At 37.4% G+C, this 19909-nt stretch overlaps 6 protein-coding genes across 8 annotated transcripts; 3 read left to right on the forward strand and 3 right to left on the reverse strand.

Annotated features, from left to right (window-relative positions):
* Positions 1 to 2448: 2448 nt before the first annotated feature.
* On the forward strand, positions 2449 to 3111 carry LOC117631937 (auxin-responsive protein SAUR50). Its single transcript, XM_034365279.1, has one exon. It carries the CDS (start codon positions 2528 to 2530, stop codon positions 2948 to 2950), a length of 423 nt encoding a protein of 140 aa, XP_034221170.1. The 5' UTR covers positions 2449 to 2527; the 3' UTR covers positions 2951 to 3111.
* A 1933-nt stretch (positions 3112 to 5044) lies between these two features.
* Positions 5045 to 6754, reverse strand: LOC117630124 (thylakoid lumenal 15.0 kDa protein 2, chloroplastic). The gene is made up of 6 exons (XM_034362871.1): positions 6463 to 6754; positions 6282 to 6385; positions 5983 to 6073; positions 5690 to 5758; positions 5455 to 5564; positions 5045 to 5333 (listed from the first exon to the last, which is right to left on the reverse strand). Exons 1-6 carry the CDS (start codon positions 6656 to 6658, stop codon positions 5241 to 5243), a joined length of 663 nt encoding a protein of 220 aa, XP_034218762.1. The 5' UTR covers positions 6659 to 6754; the 3' UTR covers positions 5045 to 5240.
* Positions 6755 to 7576: 822 nt separating this feature from the next.
* On the reverse strand, positions 7577 to 8375 carry LOC117630127. Its single transcript, XM_034362875.1, has 3 exons — positions 8171 to 8375; positions 7975 to 8053; positions 7577 to 7823 (listed from the first exon to the last, which is right to left on the reverse strand). The coding sequence occupies exons 1-3, from the start codon at positions 8320 to 8322 to the stop codon at positions 7755 to 7757; spliced, it is 300 nt and encodes a 99-aa protein (XP_034218766.1). The 5' UTR covers positions 8323 to 8375; the 3' UTR covers positions 7577 to 7754.
* A 100-nt stretch (positions 8376 to 8475) lies between these two features.
* LOC117630125 (transcription initiation factor TFIID subunit 8) lies at positions 8476 to 10616 on the forward strand. Its single transcript, XM_034362872.1, has one exon. The coding sequence runs from the start codon at positions 9126 to 9128 to the stop codon at positions 10320 to 10322; it is 1197 nt and encodes a 398-aa protein (XP_034218763.1). The 5' UTR covers positions 8476 to 9125; the 3' UTR covers positions 10323 to 10616.
* A 312-nt stretch (positions 10617 to 10928) lies between these two features.
* Positions 10929 to 13531, reverse strand: LOC117630126 (membrane magnesium transporter). Its single transcript, XM_034362874.1, has 4 exons — positions 13321 to 13531; positions 13142 to 13194; positions 12957 to 13057; positions 10929 to 11416 (listed from the first exon to the last, which is right to left on the reverse strand). Exons 1-4 carry the CDS (start codon positions 13397 to 13399, stop codon positions 11323 to 11325), a joined length of 327 nt encoding a protein of 108 aa, XP_034218765.1. The 5' UTR covers positions 13400 to 13531; the 3' UTR covers positions 10929 to 11322.
* A 181-nt stretch (positions 13532 to 13712) lies between these two features.
* Positions 13713 to 19313, forward strand: LOC117630128 (phosphoglycerate kinase-like). Of its 3 annotated transcripts, XM_034362876.1 has the most exons (12): positions 13713 to 13905; positions 14007 to 14268; positions 14451 to 14794; positions 14896 to 15181; positions 15398 to 15465; positions 15992 to 16240; positions 16421 to 16496; positions 16825 to 16901; positions 16981 to 17030; positions 17357 to 17441; positions 17967 to 18065; positions 18297 to 19313. In XM_034362876.1, exons 1-12 carry the CDS (start codon positions 13771 to 13773, stop codon positions 18525 to 18527), a joined length of 1962 nt encoding a protein of 653 aa, XP_034218767.1. In that variant the 5' UTR covers positions 13713 to 13770; the 3' UTR covers positions 18528 to 19313. The 3 variants fall into 3 exon arrangements, with proteins under 3 accessions (XP_034218767.1, XP_034218769.1, XP_034218768.1); XM_034362878.1 differs by lacking the exon at positions 18297 to 19313 and having other exon boundaries at positions 16971 to 17030; XM_034362877.1 differs by lacking the exons at positions 16421 to 16496; positions 16825 to 16901.
* The last annotated feature ends 596 nt before the right edge of the window (positions 19314 to 19909 follow it).

The raw sequence follows: 19909 nt of genomic DNA on the forward strand, positions 1-19909 counted from the left end.
ATAAGTTATAAGGTACATCAAAGATCCCACTACATTGGACCCAGACAAAGGTAAAAGTGGTGTACTGACATTGATAAGTCGATTAAATTACACATGCATCCGTCCCATCTTAACTTGGCTTTTAGGATTTGGAGACAATGTTGATGGTGAATGAGTCATGGTAAGTGGGTTGGTGACAAGTATAACCTGGCAATGTTTTCTTGCCACATTTTTCATTAATTTGATTAATGATTTAGATTTATATTCTTTTGATCTTTGATATCATATAAAATATGAATATGATTTGAATATTTTAGATTTTATTTTATTAGGAGTAGAATCATTTATTATATGAGATATGTGGTTAAGTTAGGAACAATATCGATGTTGCTAGTGGTAGGCCAAGAGTCCTCCCTCAGAAATCTTAACATATGCATACACTATTCTTAAATTGATTGATTGGTAAAAAAATATTTTCAAAGTGAATTATGCTAGCCGTTATACACGTGACTGAGATTAACACAACTCTTATTTATGTGAATCTGTACACAAGAGTAAGTCCATGTACATATATTTGCTGCCATACCAGGAGTGATTTGTAGTTGCCATCAGCGCAGAGGTTGAAGAGGGAAATATGAAGGAGCAGCCAAATGATGAGATAAAGCAGCACCATGGAATGACCCCTTCCCATCCCTTTTGATTAGAAACGTGACCATCTTCCCCTGCCCATTAGGCAGATCCAGATACATTATAGGTCATCCAAAGTAATGCCTTTATGATTTTTTAATGCATTCAATTGTAAGATGCAGAGCTGATTATGTATTTTCATACTGAATCCAATGATAAGAGTTTCTTCTTTTTAACACTTCTACAATTCTATAATTTAGAGAAGCATAACAAAAACTCAACTTCAACTATGCTTCATATTCAACTCCTAAAATAGTATGACCTCGAGGTGCTCCTAAATTTGAGAAGAGAAAAACGGATCCTAATCGCTCATATTCATTGTTAAATCAAAATTAAGTTAATAAAGAACTAAAACATTTGACTCCTTAAATTATGATAAAATTTGTGTGATGAGAGAGAGAGAGAGAGAGAGAGAGAGAGAGAGAGAGATAGATACATAAGGTGCAGTCTCCAGTTAGAGCTAGCTCTTGTTCTAAAAAAGTCATGGGTTCCACACCTCCAAACCCCACATCCCTTAATTATTTGTTGAACTTGAATTGTATGAGTTTGCTTATCTTTATCCATCACGTGGAAAATGAAACCGCAATTGAATACGGTGTCATTTTGATATACATTGTCAGTCAATTTCCTATAACAATTGACCATTTTGAGTTTATTAGTTTCCTAAAAGATTCAAAAGCTTCTTTTTCATCAAATATATCTTTTGAATCAGTAATTTGAGCCTAATATTACATGTTTAGCAAATATAGAGAGGCATTTTGTTGAGCAAGTTTCTGCTGCTTCTTCCTGAATTAATAATATTGATTTCCCAAATATGCGTACCACAGACGTTATGGCCTACTCATCCAATCACCGGCAATAGTCAAATAAAGTGGATGGCGGTTGATCATATGAACATCGCTTTTACTGCTGCTTGTCTCTAAGACTAGACTAATTAAGAAACACCAATTCTCTTCTCGCCGACACACCAAGAAACTTTTTACTTCCAAACACCACAATAACTACACAGAAACAAGTGGGTAAAAAAATAATGCAGGCTCCCGCAGCACTGATTTTACCATAAATTAGGAAAGTAAGTCTTGTGTATTCGTAATGCTCCTATGTAAACTTGTCTTGCACTCCAAGACATTTGGATTTTCTTGTGTACCAGGTAGTGTAAAGAAAGTTTTGTATACATGTTATGTCTCCTTCTCATTATTCTTCAATAATATCTAATAATTATTGATTGGGACTCAGTATATTATTATATCTAATCATCTGCTTAACTATTTTGTATCCGTTAACTTATGTGAATTTCATGCCAACTTTGTGTTAGTACGATTTTTTAATCTTTATTAGATTGACGTACATGTTCATTTTTCTCACGATATTGTACTTTTAGATTTGTAAATCACCGTTAGAATTATTCATTTGGAAAATGAATCTCAATTTTGTGTCAAAATGTAATATGATTAAAAAAAAAAAATCCTTGTGAATTTCGTGTTAATGTTTTGTAAAGTTTTGAATCACTGTACAAAATTTTACCGTCAGATCAAAGTCCCAATTCCCATCACAAACTCACAAATCATAAACAAACTCATCATCATCATGAGTGATGAGATGAGATGAGAAGAGTACCGCGTGAGGACATTTGGATGCGATGTTGACTCATCAAAACGTTTGCATTAAATGACATGTCGTCCATGGCACCTACATTAGATGCAAATGGCTCCACAATGAAACAGAAGTTTCCTTTTTTCCCACTCTGGCTTCCTTCTCAAAAACCCACTATAAAACACACCCTCCACGGAAAATCACCATCACCCATCAAAATAAACAAAGCAAGCAAGCTCTTGAGTCCAAGTCCTCAACACACAATAATATGTCTACACTGAAAATCCGATCAAAGAAACCAGACGACATTCGAGGTCTCGTGACGCTGAGGCTGCTCATTCGGAAGCTTGTGCAGAAGGGTCTCTCCATTTTATCAGCCAGAGGCCTTCATCACCACAATGATTTTGATGAAGCCACAGTGGTGCCAGAAGATGTTAAAGAAGGGCATTTTGCTGTTTTTGCAGTGAAGGGCAAGGAGGCAGAGAGGTTTGTGGTGAAATTAGAGTCCTTGAAAAACCCTGAGTTTTTGAGGTTGCTAGAAGAAGCTGAGGAAGAATATGGATTTGAACAGAAGGGGGCTCTTGCTGTTCCTTGCAGGCCAGAGGAGTTGCATAAGATTTTAGAAAACAGGAGGGAGAAGAATAGCAGTGATAATAATAATATTAATCTTAGAGTTATACAAGGATGCTAGCTAAGCTAGCTACCCGAATGAGCCCATTTTCATGTATGATTTATTAGCCATGTAAATTTCTCTGTCTAATTATTTCCTCTGTTATATGTGCTCTTTTTGCACTGGATGTAGTCAGATTTCTGCATGGAAAGAATATAAGAAAAATTCATTCTTGTATCTTATATCATTTCTTCCTTCTGAGGTAAGCAGAGTGGGTTGGGGAATGGGATGACAACAATTAAGTATGATCTGAAAATTGTCATATTAGAAAGCAAGAGCTATGCCTATCCAAACTTCCACTACTTTCAGTTTTTAATTTTTCTGTGCCTGTATGTTGAACCAATACTATAACTTTTTTCAACAATGACAAAGTTTAATTTAAATTTAAATGCTAGAGTTTGAGGCGGCCACCGAATTCGAGAGGCGATAGTTTATCCTGTGACGGATGTCAGCAGTTTAAGTATGTTTATCTTCACTTCAAAGCAAAGTGTTGCTATATTTTTCTCTTTTTTCTTTGTCGCATTAATGATCAAATCCGTAAGCGTCAGCACTTCCATTTTCTAGAAAAACATTTTCGCATTTATTTTAGACTCATATGTCTTATAGTATGACATTCTCTAAGGCGGGATGTGAGAGAATGTTCAAACACTCATGACTTATCGGAACTCTCATTCTGGCCCGCATTAAAGAATTCTTGATTATACTAGTACAAAAGGAGAGGTGCTCCTGGAAAATACTACACCTGTAAACCGAGTGGAATATTATTGATTCGGGCAGAACACCGATTCTTGCCGTGTTTGGCCAGGTAGTTCCAACACGTTTGGTGCTTTTTTCCTTTTCTGAAAAGAGATAGTTGGCAATGGACTAACGATCTGATCATGAGACTTATGACGGTGGCAACCAACTAACTCCTCCGTTAGCAGTTGTTTTCTTTTTTCATAATTATTTCTTTATTAGACAAGGTATATTCCAATTGTGTTCATATTATTTCTTCTTTATTAGTACTTGGTTAATTTTATATTCACAATTAGGTCTTGGTGGACCCTATCTATTTGGACCTTGAAAGAACTTGCATTTTGGTGCATATTATGAAGTCCATAGTCCTTCCCTTGACTTTACATGCCACCTCCACCAACTCAAGAGGCTCAACTTTTGAGATCAACCCATGTGGAAAATGTAAAAATATTATACTAGTTGAGTAGAGACGTGTGGAAATAATGGAATTAATAAAGTTCTCATCCTTGTATGAATTGTGCTAGCATAAGTCGTAAGTGATTGAATTCTAACAGTTAGTTTATATGAGATTTGTAATGAAGCTCATACAGATCAATACTTTGCATCTCTAATTGATGCTAGCATCTTTTATATTTCATACTTGTATTGTATGTATAGTCATTGTAAAAAGTCTTGAGGCACCAAAACAATGATGATTGATGACAACCCAATTTGAAAGACATCGACGGAAGTGTCTACAAAATAGTTGGTCCTGATCGTATGTAATGATTGTAACCAAAGTCTGGAAACACTAGCTGGAGTTACAATTTAAAAGATTAGATGGACTTAAAGTCATTTTTATTGTCAGCCGAAAGTGCAGGATTGCTTCCAAAACTTTGAAGCTATAGCAAACTAAGCTACAATTGAGCTTTAATTTGAGATCTCTTGTGAGAACAATATGGTGAAATATGGTCATATGAATTAGTACGTACACATTATAATTAAGCACATCAGCTTGCCTTTTATATCAAAACATTTTCCAACTATGCAAGCGATATTGTATATATTTTCTTAAAACAAACCCATGATAAAAACACATGGTTATAAGTCTGCTCAATTTGCTTGCCTCCCACACAAAGTTCCAATGAAGATGGCCAATTCTGGTGAAAAAATGAATGTGGGTAATTCAAGCCATAATATGGGCCCGACCCGTTTAGATTGAGCATGGCAGGATCTATGCTACGTTGGGCCGGGTATAACAATATGTTCGGCATTAAAAGAAAATTTTAACAAAATTGATGCTATTTTTTTTTTCTTTGATACAAGCAATAGGTGAGGGTATTTGAATAGAGAAACTTAGGTGCACGGATAACTATTCTTAACCACTTGAGTTACAAACTCTTTGCAAAATTCATAGTATTGATAAGATTATGGAATGAACATTATTCTGATTTTCAACACAAGAATAGTCACTGAGAAGTTGCTCATTTAGAACAAGCAATTTAGCATTTTGTTAACCACTGTCATACAAATCTCAACAACATTTACAAAATGGACAGGGTGCAAATGAAGGAGCAGTTGTTAAGTAATCATTGTATTATTTTACCTCAGAGCAATTATCTGAGCCTACAGGTTCTTTCAAACAGCTAGATATTGCCACTACTGCAGCTTCAATCGCTCCGTCTTCTCCCTGTTCCATTCCATCCAGCAGATACAAGTTACAACCATACTCTTTTTCTTCAGAAAATCTTGTGCAATGCAAACAACTTCATTACAAACATAGATATATCTGAGCAATGAGGGAACTTCACCTTCTCTTTCCAGTAGAACATATTTCCATATTTCCCGGCCAAACGGCTCCAAAAGCTACGTGGAACATCAAGATCAACGGAAGCCCCCACGTTGAAGTTCAGTATATTGCCTGCTCAAAAAGAGCAAGAGACCCATCAATACAAATAATCTATGGTAGAGGTAGCACAAAGAAAAGAAGAAAAAACTCATACAATATAAGTTATAACACAAGGTTGGTATGTATGAATACATTACCAAAGGTGGGATCAGCAACAAAGACAATAGTTCTATCATCCACTTGCCAGAAATCTTTAATTGCCAAACCTGCAAAACATGGAAATATTGCAAAACCAGGGTTAATTTTATCTTCTCACACATTCAGATTGGCCTCTTAACAATAATTCTAATTTACAATTTGGCAACATAAACATGTTAGACTGTGTGACAAGAGAGCATTTGCTTGCAAAACCCTAAACAAATATATAGTAATTTAAAAAAATAAAAGAAAACACTCTGAATGCCAAAGTCTTACAGAATATTAGGCACACCTGGTGTATCAGGATAGTTCTGTGCAAGAACCCTCAACTTGAATCCAGTATCTTTCTCTATGTCATCAATCTCTTGGGCTAGTCTTTTCTCCTGAAAATTACCATACATAATTATAAGCACATCAGCTTAATTCTTAGATTTCAATTTTGATGTCAAGTTCAAAAGACACCACTACGGTATTATTAATGTCCCATATAATAGATGCAATGCAAGTTTTCCATTTTCAATTTCAACCCAACCTAAGAATCCAGGAAAACCATATAAAACCAACAAATAGGCAATAAATAAGAAAACACACCTGACCATCAGAGAGGAAGCCAGCTACATCAATTACAGGACTGAACTCTTTGGGAAGCAATTCTGGCTTGTTCACCCCAACTTTTGCCTCCACAGGTCCTACTCCTGCAGAAATTTAAAGGCTTTTTCACATTATCAGCATGTTAATCTTTTATGCAATTGCAGAAAATGAGAGTACTTGCCTGAGAGAGATAATCCGAGCGTGAGAGCCCCTGAGAGCACTAAACTTAAAGACTTGGACCGAAACTCCGAGACCCAGTTGCTCAATTGTGTTGGCTTTTGGGTTGAAGAGAGATGAGAGGACGCAGTGATCAGTGGCGTGAATGGAAGACGTGAGGTTGTTTGGGAAGTGGGAGATGAACAATGGAGAAACGCCATTGTTTATTCAGCTAGGACCGTGGCAGCTGCAAAGGCTTTTAGGATAATGGAAGACGGGGGCTATTTTCTATTTCTGTTCTTTTTTGGGGGGTTTTTAAAATTTTCACCAGGGATTCTTTAAAAATCTCCAAAATTCGGCTGTTTTTCATTACTTTATTTTCTAAATTATCCGGCTGTTAAAAGAAGTCCCAAATTGTCATTAAAAAAAAAAAAAAAAAAAGTCCCAAATTCCCAAGGATAATTTTATAAAAATTTTAACCCGCATGGAAAAAAATACATGTAAAAATTCATACATCCTAATTTACTTAATTTGTGTGACATACACATGATTGCACTTATTCGAAGTTTAGACTAAACTCGTAAAGGAAGTAAGTCGTAAACATTTTCTTCACAACTCAGCAAATAGAAATATAGATTTTTAGATTCCATTTTCTTTTGGGGTACTACGGCTTAATTGTATTTTGGTGACAAATTCCGTGGGAAAGGATTGGTTTCATCAGACAATGAGGTCTCTCTTTGAACCAGACTGCCTGAAAACAAGTGTGACTTAAAATGAGAAAGCTCAAAGCCTCAAGCCTGCTATATTAAAGCTTTTATCACAATCTGCGGGAAGCAATTCTAGTTCCCTTTCCACTCAATAAACTTGTGTTTGGGAGTTGTTTCACTAACTATAGCTGCAGGCCTAAACAACATTAGGAAAATAACCCTTTTTCGAAACAGCAATTTGAACAAACAGCTTCTCAAGACTTCCACTGTCAAGCAGAAAGAGATGCTGCATCATGTAGCAACGCAGCTAGCATTATCCATTATCCACCATTTATCAAATTGTTCATCATCTGCACCTCAAATTCTCAATTGCTTAAATTTCAAATTATCCTTGCAATCGAAAAAACCAACCATTTGCAGAGGAAGAAAAAATGATCATATGACACAACTCACTGGCATTCAAAAAGGCATGAAGCCTGATACTGATAAAGGAGAAGATTCTGCTTTTAGCCTTCAATAAAATACATAATAAACATTATATCCTTCAAGCTATGAGAGTTTCAGCTCAGTAAAACTTAAACAAGGCCAATTGAAACAAACAAGTTTACAACTAAGGGAAATAAACAGGCCAGTTGAAATAGTAGGAATCTCTGAGATCCTTGTCCATGTACTGGTTCCACTGCAACAAGAACAAAAAAAAAGAAGCCCAAGTTTCATCAACAAAAGAACAATATCAAAACCCACAATATCTCCCAAATGGTTTCTCACTAGAATCAGAGAAATTCTTGAAATTTCAGCTTGCCCAACATTCGAGACACAACCCAACATACCTTAAATTTGTAGGGCTCCCCTTTCTTCATGGCCTTCTTCCAGTGATACTGCTCAAAGCACATTGCTTTGTCATGCCAGCTGCAACAATTTTCAAATTGTGAAGAGAAAAAAAAAACAGAATTAACAAACAGAAACATAAAATAGCAACAAATTCACAAACTGGGTAATTATCAAGACTAAAAAAAGATGACCTACTTGAACTGATTGGAGAGCTGCCACATGTAGGGGTTGACCCAAGTGAGCGCGGAGAAGGCAGCGGACCCGATCCATATGTTCACAAAGCGTTCCGGGTCGGCATGTGGGACCCCCGGGTCTCCTCTGTACGCGTTCCCAAAATACTTCTCCATTTCTGTCTCTCTCTCTCTCTCTCTCTCTCTCTGGTTTCTTATCCTTGATCTCCGATGAGCACAAAGAACATATTTATACTAGTGGGTTTTTTTGTCCAAAAAAAATACTAGTGGGTTTTAAATTTGGGCTGGGTCGGGTACACTAAAAGGCCCAAAAAGGAGCCCACTAAAGGCCCAGATGCCTCTTAGTTTAGTTTAGTGGTAGAATTCTATAAAAGTAAACCCAAGACCCCCCCAATTATCTTCATCGATCTCACTCTTCTCTCTCTCTCTCTCTCTCTTCGTTCCCAAATCTCCCTTCCGTTTGAATTTTGATACCAACATTGCCAAAGGGGTCTTACCAGGGATTTATCAATTTCTATTTTTTTTTCAAATTCATAAATTCCCTCCATATCCTCAACCTTCTTCACTCTCTCAAACCCTAACCCTACTTGGCTCTCCTTCCTCCTCTAGGGTTTCGCGATATTTCACTCAATCTGATTCCAAACTCTGCTCGTTTACTTCTGATTCGTGTTCCGGAGTCTTCGAATCGCTGCAAGGCTCCGAGAATTGCGTTTATTTCACTCCAATTTCTAACTACCTCTCGCTGCTTCTCTTTCTGGATTTTTTCTAGGGTTTCTCAGTGTCAGCTGGGTAGAGTCCTATTTTCTTTCGCTTTTATATGTTTTTGTTTGACTGCCGAGAAAACGGGGGAAAGGGAGGGAAGATGCGCGGGTTTTTGCGGGAACAGGCTCATGGGTCGAATGATTTGAGGGTTCGAGAAAAAGCTGAGTGATATGAGGGTTTGAATATGAGCCTTGAATATGAGCCATGGAGAAGCGGACAGTAGCAGCAGAGTGAATGAACCCAGTAGCGAAGCGCCGAGAGGAGGAGGAGGAGGAGGAGCCGATGAGTTTGGCCGAGCCATATCTACGGTTGCGGTGGCGCAGATATGCGAGAGCGTTGGGTTTCAGAGCTTCAAGGAGTCTGCTCTGGACGCTCTCGCCGACATTGCCATCAGATACCTCCGTGACTTAGGGAAGATGTCGAGCTTTTATGCTAACTTGGCTGGCAGAACCGAATGCAATGTGTTTGATATTATTAGAGGGTTGGAGGATTTGGAGTCACTGCAAGGGTTCTTGGGTGCTGCTGAGGTCAGTCATTGTCTTGCAGGGTCTGGGATACTGAGAGGCATTGTTGAGTATGTGGGTTCGGCTGAGGAGATCCCATTTGCACAGCCATTGCCTCGGTTTCCGGTGATCAAGCAGCGGAGATTAATTCCGAGTTTCGAGCAAATGGGGGAGGCGCCACAGAGTAAACATTTGCCCAATTGGTTGCCGGCTTTCCCTGATCCACACACTTACATTCAAACACCAATGTGGAATGAGAGGAAGACCGATCCCCGAGAAGATAAAATCGAGCAGGCTAGACAGAGGAGGAAGGCTGAGAGGTCTTTGTTGAGTCTGCAGCAGAGGTTGTTGTGCAACGGTGAGGCATCTGGTTCAGGAGGAGTCTCTGTTGCAGTACCATTGGTTAGTGGTGGTGGTAATGATGGAAAGGGATTATTATTACAAGGGAGTGAGAGTAATCCGAGTAATCCAAGTAATCCAATTAATCCATTCCTTGAACCGCCTATCCAGCCGGGAGAGAAAGATGTATCAGTGTCCGAAGTTGTCTTGCCATCCAAGTTTTTGGATGAAGTGGGGCAAGGGAAGAATGGCGGTTCTTCGGTTTTGGATGCGTTTACGCCCGCCATTGAAGCAGTGAAAAATGGGGTGTGGAGTGATGGAGATGATGAGAGGAAGCTGCTTCTTCCAGATACGAGGCCTGCGATTAATTTCAAGTTCAGAAGTGGGAAGAAGTTTCTGGGAGAATCTTCGGATGTGAGGCCGCAAAAGAAGGGTTCTGTGAGACCAGCTTATTGGTTTGGGCGAGATGAGGAGAGGGATGACAAGAAGAGAAGAGCTGAGTTTATTCTTAGACAATCTATGGAAAACCCACAGGAACTCACTCAGTTGTAGATTAATTTTATTGACTGGTTTTCTTCATGGGAAGCTCTTAGCACCTAGGGATTTAGCAGTGGGCTATGGAGGCTCAAAGTAGAGGCTGTACTTGTTGTTCTAGTATACTCTAGTTTTAGTCCCACTCTTACAAATTTTTTTAGAGGTATGTGAATGTTTTCTTTCAATTCCATGTTTACCCTTTTTCTCTGTGAACCATTCTTCTAGGATGAAGATTTTATTTTGTTTTCCCCACCAGCTGATATTTTGTATCAACACATTGAATTCTAATATTGAGATCTCCTTTTTAGCTTGTCCATTTTCTCAACTTTTATTCAAAGAAAAGCCAAAAGGACAACCAAAAAGTATGAATGGATTATAGAGTTTTGAGTCATGATCACATGTTGCTTCCGTGAATTGGAAGGGATTAAATTATATACGAAAACAGCACAAAATAATTCTGACAATTTTCTCAGCCAAAAAAAAAGGAAAAAGCAACAATTTTGCATCCCAGATAACTAGACGATTTTCATTTTCTATGACATTGATGGGAGAAGTGGTCGACTTGAAGACAAAATGATGAGCTGGGATCATCAGCTGTAACTGGATCGTCCACTTAGGTATGGGGGAGGCTAAGTTATCTGTAAATTTATTACTACATTTCACAAGCACAAGCAGGCCTAGCTGCTATCATGGGTCCACTGGAATTATAAATAGAAAGCTCTCAATCACCTCAAAGTTTAAATTACTTCAAATGGCTAGGCGAGGGCAACAACAAAGTCAGCAGCTATCTGGTCAAGAAGCTACATATGTGAAGAGAAAATACAACATAATCCAAGAAAACTAAAACATGTATAGAAACAGTGAATTCATGATTTGCCAAATGCAGAAACAGCAGTGATCTGCCAAATGCAGAAACAGCAGTGATCTGCCAAATGCTGCCGCTCTCACTATAGGCCAGAAAAAAAACTGAAATCAATGCCCCGCTTGAATACACCTACTTCACTTGATTGAAAAGACCTCAATGTTTCAAGTTCAAATCCATCTCCACGGGGAACACTCTGGCACGATGGTTGAAGATCATAAAGTCTAGGTTGGCTGGTAGAGAAACAATCCTGCATTCCAAAATAAACTGGATGTCAATAATCCAATCAAGCATCTCGCATATAACATTTTTAAAGTCAAAATAGCTATTATTCCACACTTCTGAATTTCAAGCACATAGACCATAGAGTAAATAGCAACAGTATCTCACTCATACAATTTTCTCTTACAAGGTTTATAGTGAAAAGGAGCACAGATAGCTGGCCATTGCCATGATGAAGAGTACACATTAGTCTTCTGACTTGTCTCTATGAATATGCAACAAAACTTGGTTTATTTTATGCAAGGATGACTTAGCTTGAGAACTGATGGAGACAAAATAAGGACAATCCATATCTGAAAGTAACCTTCTACTTCTGCAGTATCTTGCTGTGCAGAGAGGATTACAATATATTTTCCAATTAATAAACAAACCCAGATAGCCTAAGAAGGTAAGTCCCATATCATGCTCATTTGTAGGTTGCACACTTCTATTTTTTCGTTAAATTTTTATTTTTGATACGAAACAGAGTCCCATTACTAAAGAGGGCAGCTAAAGATTATAGAAAGACAAAAAATATTTTGCTCTCTCCTGCTTTATGGTCTCTAAACTCAAGAATGCTAACCCCTATTGTTTCTATCTTCTTACGAATTTCCCTCCCTTAAATCCCATTACGCTTACTTCTGCTCAGCTTTCTCTCAATAATTTGATATTTTGTCTCTTTGCAGATAACCCCCATTTGAATACTCGTAACATGTTTCAGTTCTATAACATAATGAAGCATGTCAGTGAACATTACACAATAGAATTCAACAACTTTAGACAGTAGAATGAGATACTAAGTACTGCATCTTTACCTACAGAATATTCCATTTACTTTGTAAAAGAAAAGGTTCCCTTTTCAATTTGTAAGGACCTTTATTCAGAAGGGCATGTGAACAACTAATAATCTTATCAACAACCCCCACTACAAGGAGATATACAATTCAACACTTAACCTATGTTTAGAACCCAATAATAGAGAAAGAAAAGAATTACACTCTTTATCTTTCCATTGTTTGGTTATTGATGAAAATAAAGAGGAAAGGAAAATAACTCCATGATTTCCTTCTCAAGCCCTCTCTTCAAATGGCGTATAATTTGAAGACAAAGTTGGCTCATAGGAAACTTTACCATAACTATATATTCTTCTATTTATTTACCCTTAACCAAACAGAAGAAAATAAAAACTTCCGGATTTTTTTTATCTTCTCTATTTTCTCTAGCTGAAAGAGGACCAAACATAGGGTTAGAATAGAAGTTGCAACTAGCAATGTGCAAATTAGGTATTGACATGGCAGTAACATCTATTCTATCATCAGTCTTTGCCAATTCAAACAATAAAAAAAGAGTTTGAATCAAAAGCATAACAAAATTGAGATTGTAGAAGGCACTGCAAAGCTCAAGTACACAAGCATAACAAAAGTTACTATAAATTTGTTTCAACTTTCAATTGAAAGGGATTGAAAAGAAATCCAATCACACCATGAACAAAACAAATCAGACCTTGAAGAGACAAAATGCACACATACCTATTCTCTTCAGAATGGGGATGTATTGAAAGAAACGTGCCGGGGACAGTAAGAGCTGCCCACATACATAACACTAACCCTAGAAGCAATTCAACAACCACCTGCAATTTCAGTTACCCGTTTAATCACCGAAACACCTAAACAAATTAATACCCATTTTTAGAATTTGCCGTGATAAATCTTACATTCAGTGGAGGTCCTGAAAACTCTTCCTCCATAATCTTCAACAATCCCCTGTCTGCAACCAAATCAAATCAACCAATCTAAAAAAGGATCCAATTTCAATCATCAAAAACCCTAAAGTTGTTGACTTTCAAATCCAAATAGATACCTAACTACGTATATACTAATTATCTGGGCTTACATTGAACGGTTGAATAAGCGGCATGGGAGAGAATTACAACTCCAAGGATGCCAACCACGAATCCCAAATTCAAAGCCATTTTAGCTCCGATCTCCGTCAGGCTATGGCTTCTGTATCGGCTTCTACGACGTCGTTTGCGATGCACGCACGAATTGTCGTGATTGGGTATTCGACAGTCCAGACTGAGCTTTTCCCTTCGCTTTGTTGAAGAAGCTGTAATTAAAACTTCAAAAGACTCCAAAGCGGTGTCGTTTAAGTAGTTTTTATTTTTATTTTTATTTTTTGGTGAAAGTTTCATAGTATTACAAGGACACTATTTCCCGACACGACAGGTCGTTTACTTCTTTGTCATCTCCTCCGCTTTAAGCGGCCACAGCCAGACGCTTCATAGCAGAAGCAGAGTTGGGTGTTGGAGCTCTGAACTCTAATGCTTAAACGCAATCACATAACATGGGTCACCTTGTGAATCCACTTCAACTTCAAACAACTCTGTTTTTCAGCAACTCTCCCACATGTTCAAGTATTGCTCTCAAGCCTCACACTTTCGAATATCTCAAAGCAAATGTCTTAACATCCAAGTGTAAGGTAAGGCACTAGCCCACTAGGTAAGGCACTAGCCCACTAGCTAAATTTCAGTTCTTTCTTGTTTTGTGTTACTTTTTTTTAATTGGGTTTTGCTCTTTTAGGCCTTTGGAGGAGGAGAAATGGATGCCTTGCCACACTTGCAGACTCTTAGAAAGTTTCCAAGGGAGGAGCTTGTTGCAAAAGTTGTACTGGTCAGATTTGACTCTACCCTTTTGCTTCGGGAACAAGGGGAGGAACAGCGATTTCAACCCAATGCACTCTTCACCATTACGTATTTGCACCAGTCTGGGGCTAAAGTAGTTCTTGTTAGTGATTGGAGTGTTAAAACTAATCCTAGACTGTTTGTCGCGCAGTCTGTTGCAGGTATATAATGCTTCACACTAATGTTAGTTTTTTCGCTAGCATTTTTGCCATTATGATGCTTCATGACAGTGGAAAAAAAAAAGGCAGAGTTATTTAAGCATGAAACATGGGGCTATGATATGACAATTCGACATGTTGAATTGCTGATCATTGTTTATTGCTTGATGGTCTCCACATTTCAGAGTTCTTGTCATCTCTTCTTGAGTACAAAGTTGTTCCTGTACAATGCATTTCTCAAAACGTGGTATCAAAGAGGGAAGGCTTTGAGAAAGGAGATGTTCTTCTTCTTGAGAATCTTTCTGCGTTTAGAGGGGAAGTTGCCAATTGTTCAAAATTTTCTCAAGCATTGTCATCAGGAGTGGATATTTTTGTTAATGATTACTTTTCCCGGTCTCATAAGATTCTTGCATCCACCTGCGGAGTCGCTCGCTTCTGCTATGCCAACTTAGCTGGTTTTCACTTTGAGGAGAGCCTATCTCAACTTAGAAGGGCTACAGAAAGCAACACAAAACCACATGTAGCAATTGTATGCCTCCACTGCTAGTATATTAGTTCCATTATTTTTTTCTGGTTCCAGTCAAACTGAAAACTTATGGACTCTTAACTTTATTATCTTTGGCAGTGCAGATTGGAGGGGGTAATCTCTTTGATAAGGCAGCTGCTTTGCATTCCTTAACTTCCCGATGTGATGGGTTAGTCTTCGTTGGAATGATGTCATTTCAAATAATGCATGCCTTAGGGCTACCTGTTCCCTTGAATTTGGTGGAACATGAGGTACTTAAAGAAGCTCTAGATATAGTCCAGGTTGCACACATTAGAAATGTACAGATCCTATATCCAAAAGACTTTTGGTGCAAGAATGATCATCTTCCAAAGCAATTGGAAATATTTCCTGCTCATCGTATTCTGGATGGTGAGCTTGCTTTTGGTTTACCAAAAATATGATGCCCTTTGACTCCTTTTCTTTTCATGAATGATTAGAACATGTGTGAATTGACTAGTCCTTTTGACCCCTTTTGTTGACAATAATATCATTATTTTTCAGTTTCCTATGTTGCAATTGTGTAATCTGAGTGTCATATAATAAATTTTGTGAAATTGGGTTCTCAAAGTCTTTTCCCTATTTTAGGGTGGGTACCTGTTGATATTGGGCCTGCATCATTTGTCGAAATGAAGTCCATGCTTTCAAGGTGCAAGGTAAATAAAAATACTTATGAAGTAAGGCAGAAGAATTGTCTTTTGGTTTCCAAATACTATTTTGAATTAAATTTGAGGTGCAGTATCAATTCTTAAGTCTCTATCTTGGTATGTAGGCAATGCATCTTTTTACCGATAGATTTTAGCATAAGAGTGTTATGATACTTTATCTAAGGACTAAATTTAGCATGCTTAATGTAGCCCTCGAAAAGTTTGTTTCATTTTCAACTTTCAACTTTCCAATTTTAGGCTCCATATTCATTATTCTGTTCTTTCACATATTTATGGTCCTTTATAATTATACAGTGAAATTTTTAAGGTATATTGTAAAGTTTCAAAGTTAAATTTGGTGAGTATAGTGGTGTAGATGCACTTTGTCTGGTATAACCACTAGGATTAAATTCCACCTTGATGTCATATGTATTTTCTTTCTTGATCGCAGTCTGTTCTCTTTTGTGTTTTCAAGTACACATTATTGCTGGCCTTGTGTGGACTCATTGTCAGACCTCCCTGATTTGAATTGCAGAAAGTCACTTGGATTGGTCCAGTGAAATTCCGTACGAGTAACTGCACAAAAGGAGATTCTGAACTGGCTCAAATGCTTAATCAACTAAGTCAAAGCAACTGCAACATAACTGTTGTTGGGAATACGGCATGTGATGCAATGGTGAAGGAATCAAATTTCACCTTTAATTTCACTATGATTAAGGATGCTTCAGTTGTGTGGGAGTTTCTCAAACGAAGAAAACTTCCGGGGGTCATGGCCTTAGATAGGGTACGATTCATATCTTCTTTCATAATGCGGATTGATGCATCAATCTGACTTCATTCTCATCTGAAGGAGCTCAGAGATCTTAGTGATGTAATTCACTTCAAAATGTAAATATTTTCCAGCATTTCATAACACTATTTTAAAAAATATTTTCAAACTTCTTAAAGTAGTTATCTAGTGCAGGCATACCCTTTTGATATTGATTGGAGTGATGCCTATTCTGATCCAGCTCAACCTTTGGTAGTTGATATTGGAAGTGGTATTGTCTTTCATCTTCTTCTCCCTTCCTATGGATTTCTTTTTCCACTTTTAGGTTTCAGTTTGTTACCTTATTGTTGTTCTCCATGTATAGGCAAGATATTAAAGAGAGAGAGAGAGAGAGAGAGAGAGAGAGAGAGAGAGAGAGAGAGATAAGATTAGGCTCTAAAAGAAGCTAAATTTGATGCAACTGACAAATTTCTGATTGGAATAAATAAATAACAAGGCTTGTTGAGTTGAAACAGTTGTATAATTTCAACATGCCCTTTATGATTTGGTCATGAGATAGTCATAGCAGTTATTTACTGACTCTGAATAATACATGGCAGGTAATGGAATGTTTCTTTTGGGGATGGCCAAAACAAGGAAGGATTTGAATTTTCTTGGTTTGGAGATTAATAAAAAGGTTTCCAGGATGTGGAAATTTTGTATTCTTTTTGCCTATTCTTATCCTCTATTACTGACAGTTTTACAGCTTTTTTCAGCTTGTAAAACGCTGCCTGGACTCTGTTCACTGGCATGGGATAAGAAATGGGTAAGGGTTGTAGCCTTGGTGCTGCAAAAAAATTATGGCCTTGTGAATTTGCTTGTCTAACTGACTTTTGCATGAACTTTAATGACCTGTGTCTGCAATGTGCATGTCTGGGTTGCTTGTGCCACATAAAATTGTGTGTTTAATGTTGTAAGTTAAAACTTGAATGGATCCAGTCTGTATGTGTGTATGCTCGCACGTGTGTGTTTGAATTTGGGGTTGGAGGATAGGAAACTATGATGTTTCCATTTATAGAATTTGGTGTGTTTAACATTATAGGTCCAGCTTCATCATCTTACCTATATTTGTCTTGCTTTTGTCTACTTTAGGTACTTCATCGCAACAAATGCTACTTCAACATTCCGATCCATTATTTCTAGTTACCCCGGAAAGCTAGTGCTTGTTTCGATACAGGTTGGGATTGCAAATCTATGTCTCTTTTCAACTTGAAACATCTGCTTCTTTTATCAAGTGACTATCCATGTCAATGTGCGTGTTAGAGTTAGCAATATATAATCTGTTAAACTTTAAGAACCTACAAAATGATAGCCCTTTATGCATTATGAAAGACATGCTAAACCGAACTTTTTTCATTTCTTCCTTTCTTTAAAGGAATGTTATATGTGATTCATATGTTTCATTATCTTCTCTAAAATTATTTGATAACTTCTAAGTAATTGCCTTGTATAGAACAACCTGATGCCACATTTTCTCATTATAAGTTGAGAAAGATATGGTTCTCTGTTAAAAAAAAAGAAAAAGGGTACTATGTTAAGTTCTCTATCACTTTACTTGAAAATGACATGGAAAGTAGGGCAGTATATTTGATGTAATGGAAAATTAAATGCATTTTCTTGTCCTTATAGTTTCATCAGTCTTGCATTCAATGCTTAGGTTTATTTTTATCAATAATTAATTGGGATTTTTTTCCCCATTTAGTGCCCGAATCCTGATTTCAACGAACCAGATCATAGATGGAGTATGCTGCAAAGGTCATTAGTCGAAGCAGTTGCTGATCTGCTTACAGCTAATGGAAAGGTAAAACTATTTTGCAGCTCCACTTCCATAAGGAGCTCCATTTTAACTCTGTAGTTAACTTTCTTTCCTCCCTTCTTCACCTTTATTTCCATCACTGCAATAATGACACCATATACTCCATGATTTATACTTAAACTTAAGACTACACAACTAGAAAATCAATGTAGGTCAGCTGCACCTGCATGACAGTGATTTGTCAGTTTATTTGCTAATTTCTGTTATATTTACTAGGTCTTTCTGCAATCTGACATAGAGGCCGTCTCTCTGAGAATGAAAGAACAGTTTCAGAGATATGGCAAGGGTAAACTTACTGTGGTGCATGAACAAAGTTTTGCCATAACTAATAGTGGGTGGCTTAAGGACAACCCGTTTGGAGTTCGATCAGACTGGGAACAACATGTCTTAGCTCGTGGGGACCCTATGTACAGATTAATGCTTTGTAAATCAACCACTACTGAATGAAGTTGTTGCAGTCGCCGGTGGAAGTAAATGGGACATCTCACTTTGCAGTGGTCTAGGGTCCTTTCTTGGTTCTGTTTCTCCAAGCAAATTATCCTTCAGTGGTGATTGAAGCGGGCTGCTGCATTTATGATCTTACCAAATTATAAATTGGTAGCACTAGTTCCAGATGGATGGAAATCTTTACTTATGGTGGTTTGCCAGCAACAAATCTTTACTTATGGTGGTTTGCCAGCAACAAATAGTGCAACTGCTCTAAAACAAAGGATGGTGGTGGGATGAATGGATACAATGTGTAGCACATACAGTATCGAAAGAATGAGAGGAACAGAATATGTTTTGAGAACGATACGAAAGGTTATGATCGATATCCTCCCTGGTGTCTGTAAAACAAAGGAACCATAGAACAGCTTCTACTGTAGCCATCTGAAGTTTCTCTGTGTATCATTTTGATCCTTATTACTACCGTTGTATTCATGTCACTTGTTTGTAACAATTTTGGATGTATATTCCATATAAATACGCTAGTTTCAGGAAAACATTGTTTCTCTTGACGTAACCATTCAATTACCTCGTGTTGCTGTTCTACTGCCTCAGAAGGGACCGGCTTTAAACTTATAAGAAGATGAGAGGCCCCCTTGGCAAGGTTCTCTTAAACAAGGCCAAATGGCTAATGGAGCCCTGTTTGACATAATTGTAGCCTGGCCTTTTCTTTAGTGTGAGATTATTCCCTTTGTCTCTTTGGCTCTCTTTTTCTTTTGACATTTCCTGTTCTCTACTCTAAATCTAATTCGCACACATGGTTGAAAAGGTCTTTAAAAGTAAATTATGCTTCCTTCTTTCTGCGATGCTGCCATGATTGATCACCTGCATTGCATGTGGAAAAGTCCACTGTTGGACTTCTTTATTGTTTGGTCTTTAGGGTTGCGTTCATGATGGAGAGTTAATTAATCACTTCGTCAAAATATGCATTGGTTCATAAAGTTGTATAGGTGTAGTGTTTTTTTTTTTTTTTTTTTGTTTTTTTTTTCAATGTTGGAAGAAGTTTTAGTCTTAATAATTTAAAGTATGGGACGTATATGCCAAATTAGGTTCCTTTGTGTCTTTGTGATGAGGAATATTGTATAATGATAATACTGTGACAACAGTAATAGTAAATAATTTTTCTTTTACATACCCTATGGAAAAATGTAGGCTTTGCATTAGCATTGGAAAGTTTGGGAAATAAGACGTCAATTCAAATTCATCACACATGCTATTCACAGTGAATGCATAGTTTGGGAAATGAGACTTCAAATCGAATTCATCACACATGTTCAAAGTGAATGGTTGATTGTTAGAAGGGAAAGAAAAATATTAATGGCATAGCATTCATGATTATGATA

The sequence above is a fragment of the Prunus dulcis genome, chromosome 6 (genome assembly GCF_902201215.1).
Source record: "Prunus dulcis chromosome 6, ALMONDv2, whole genome shotgun sequence".
In the NCBI taxonomy this organism is placed as follows: Eukaryota; Viridiplantae; Streptophyta; class Magnoliopsida; order Rosales; family Rosaceae; genus Prunus; species Prunus dulcis.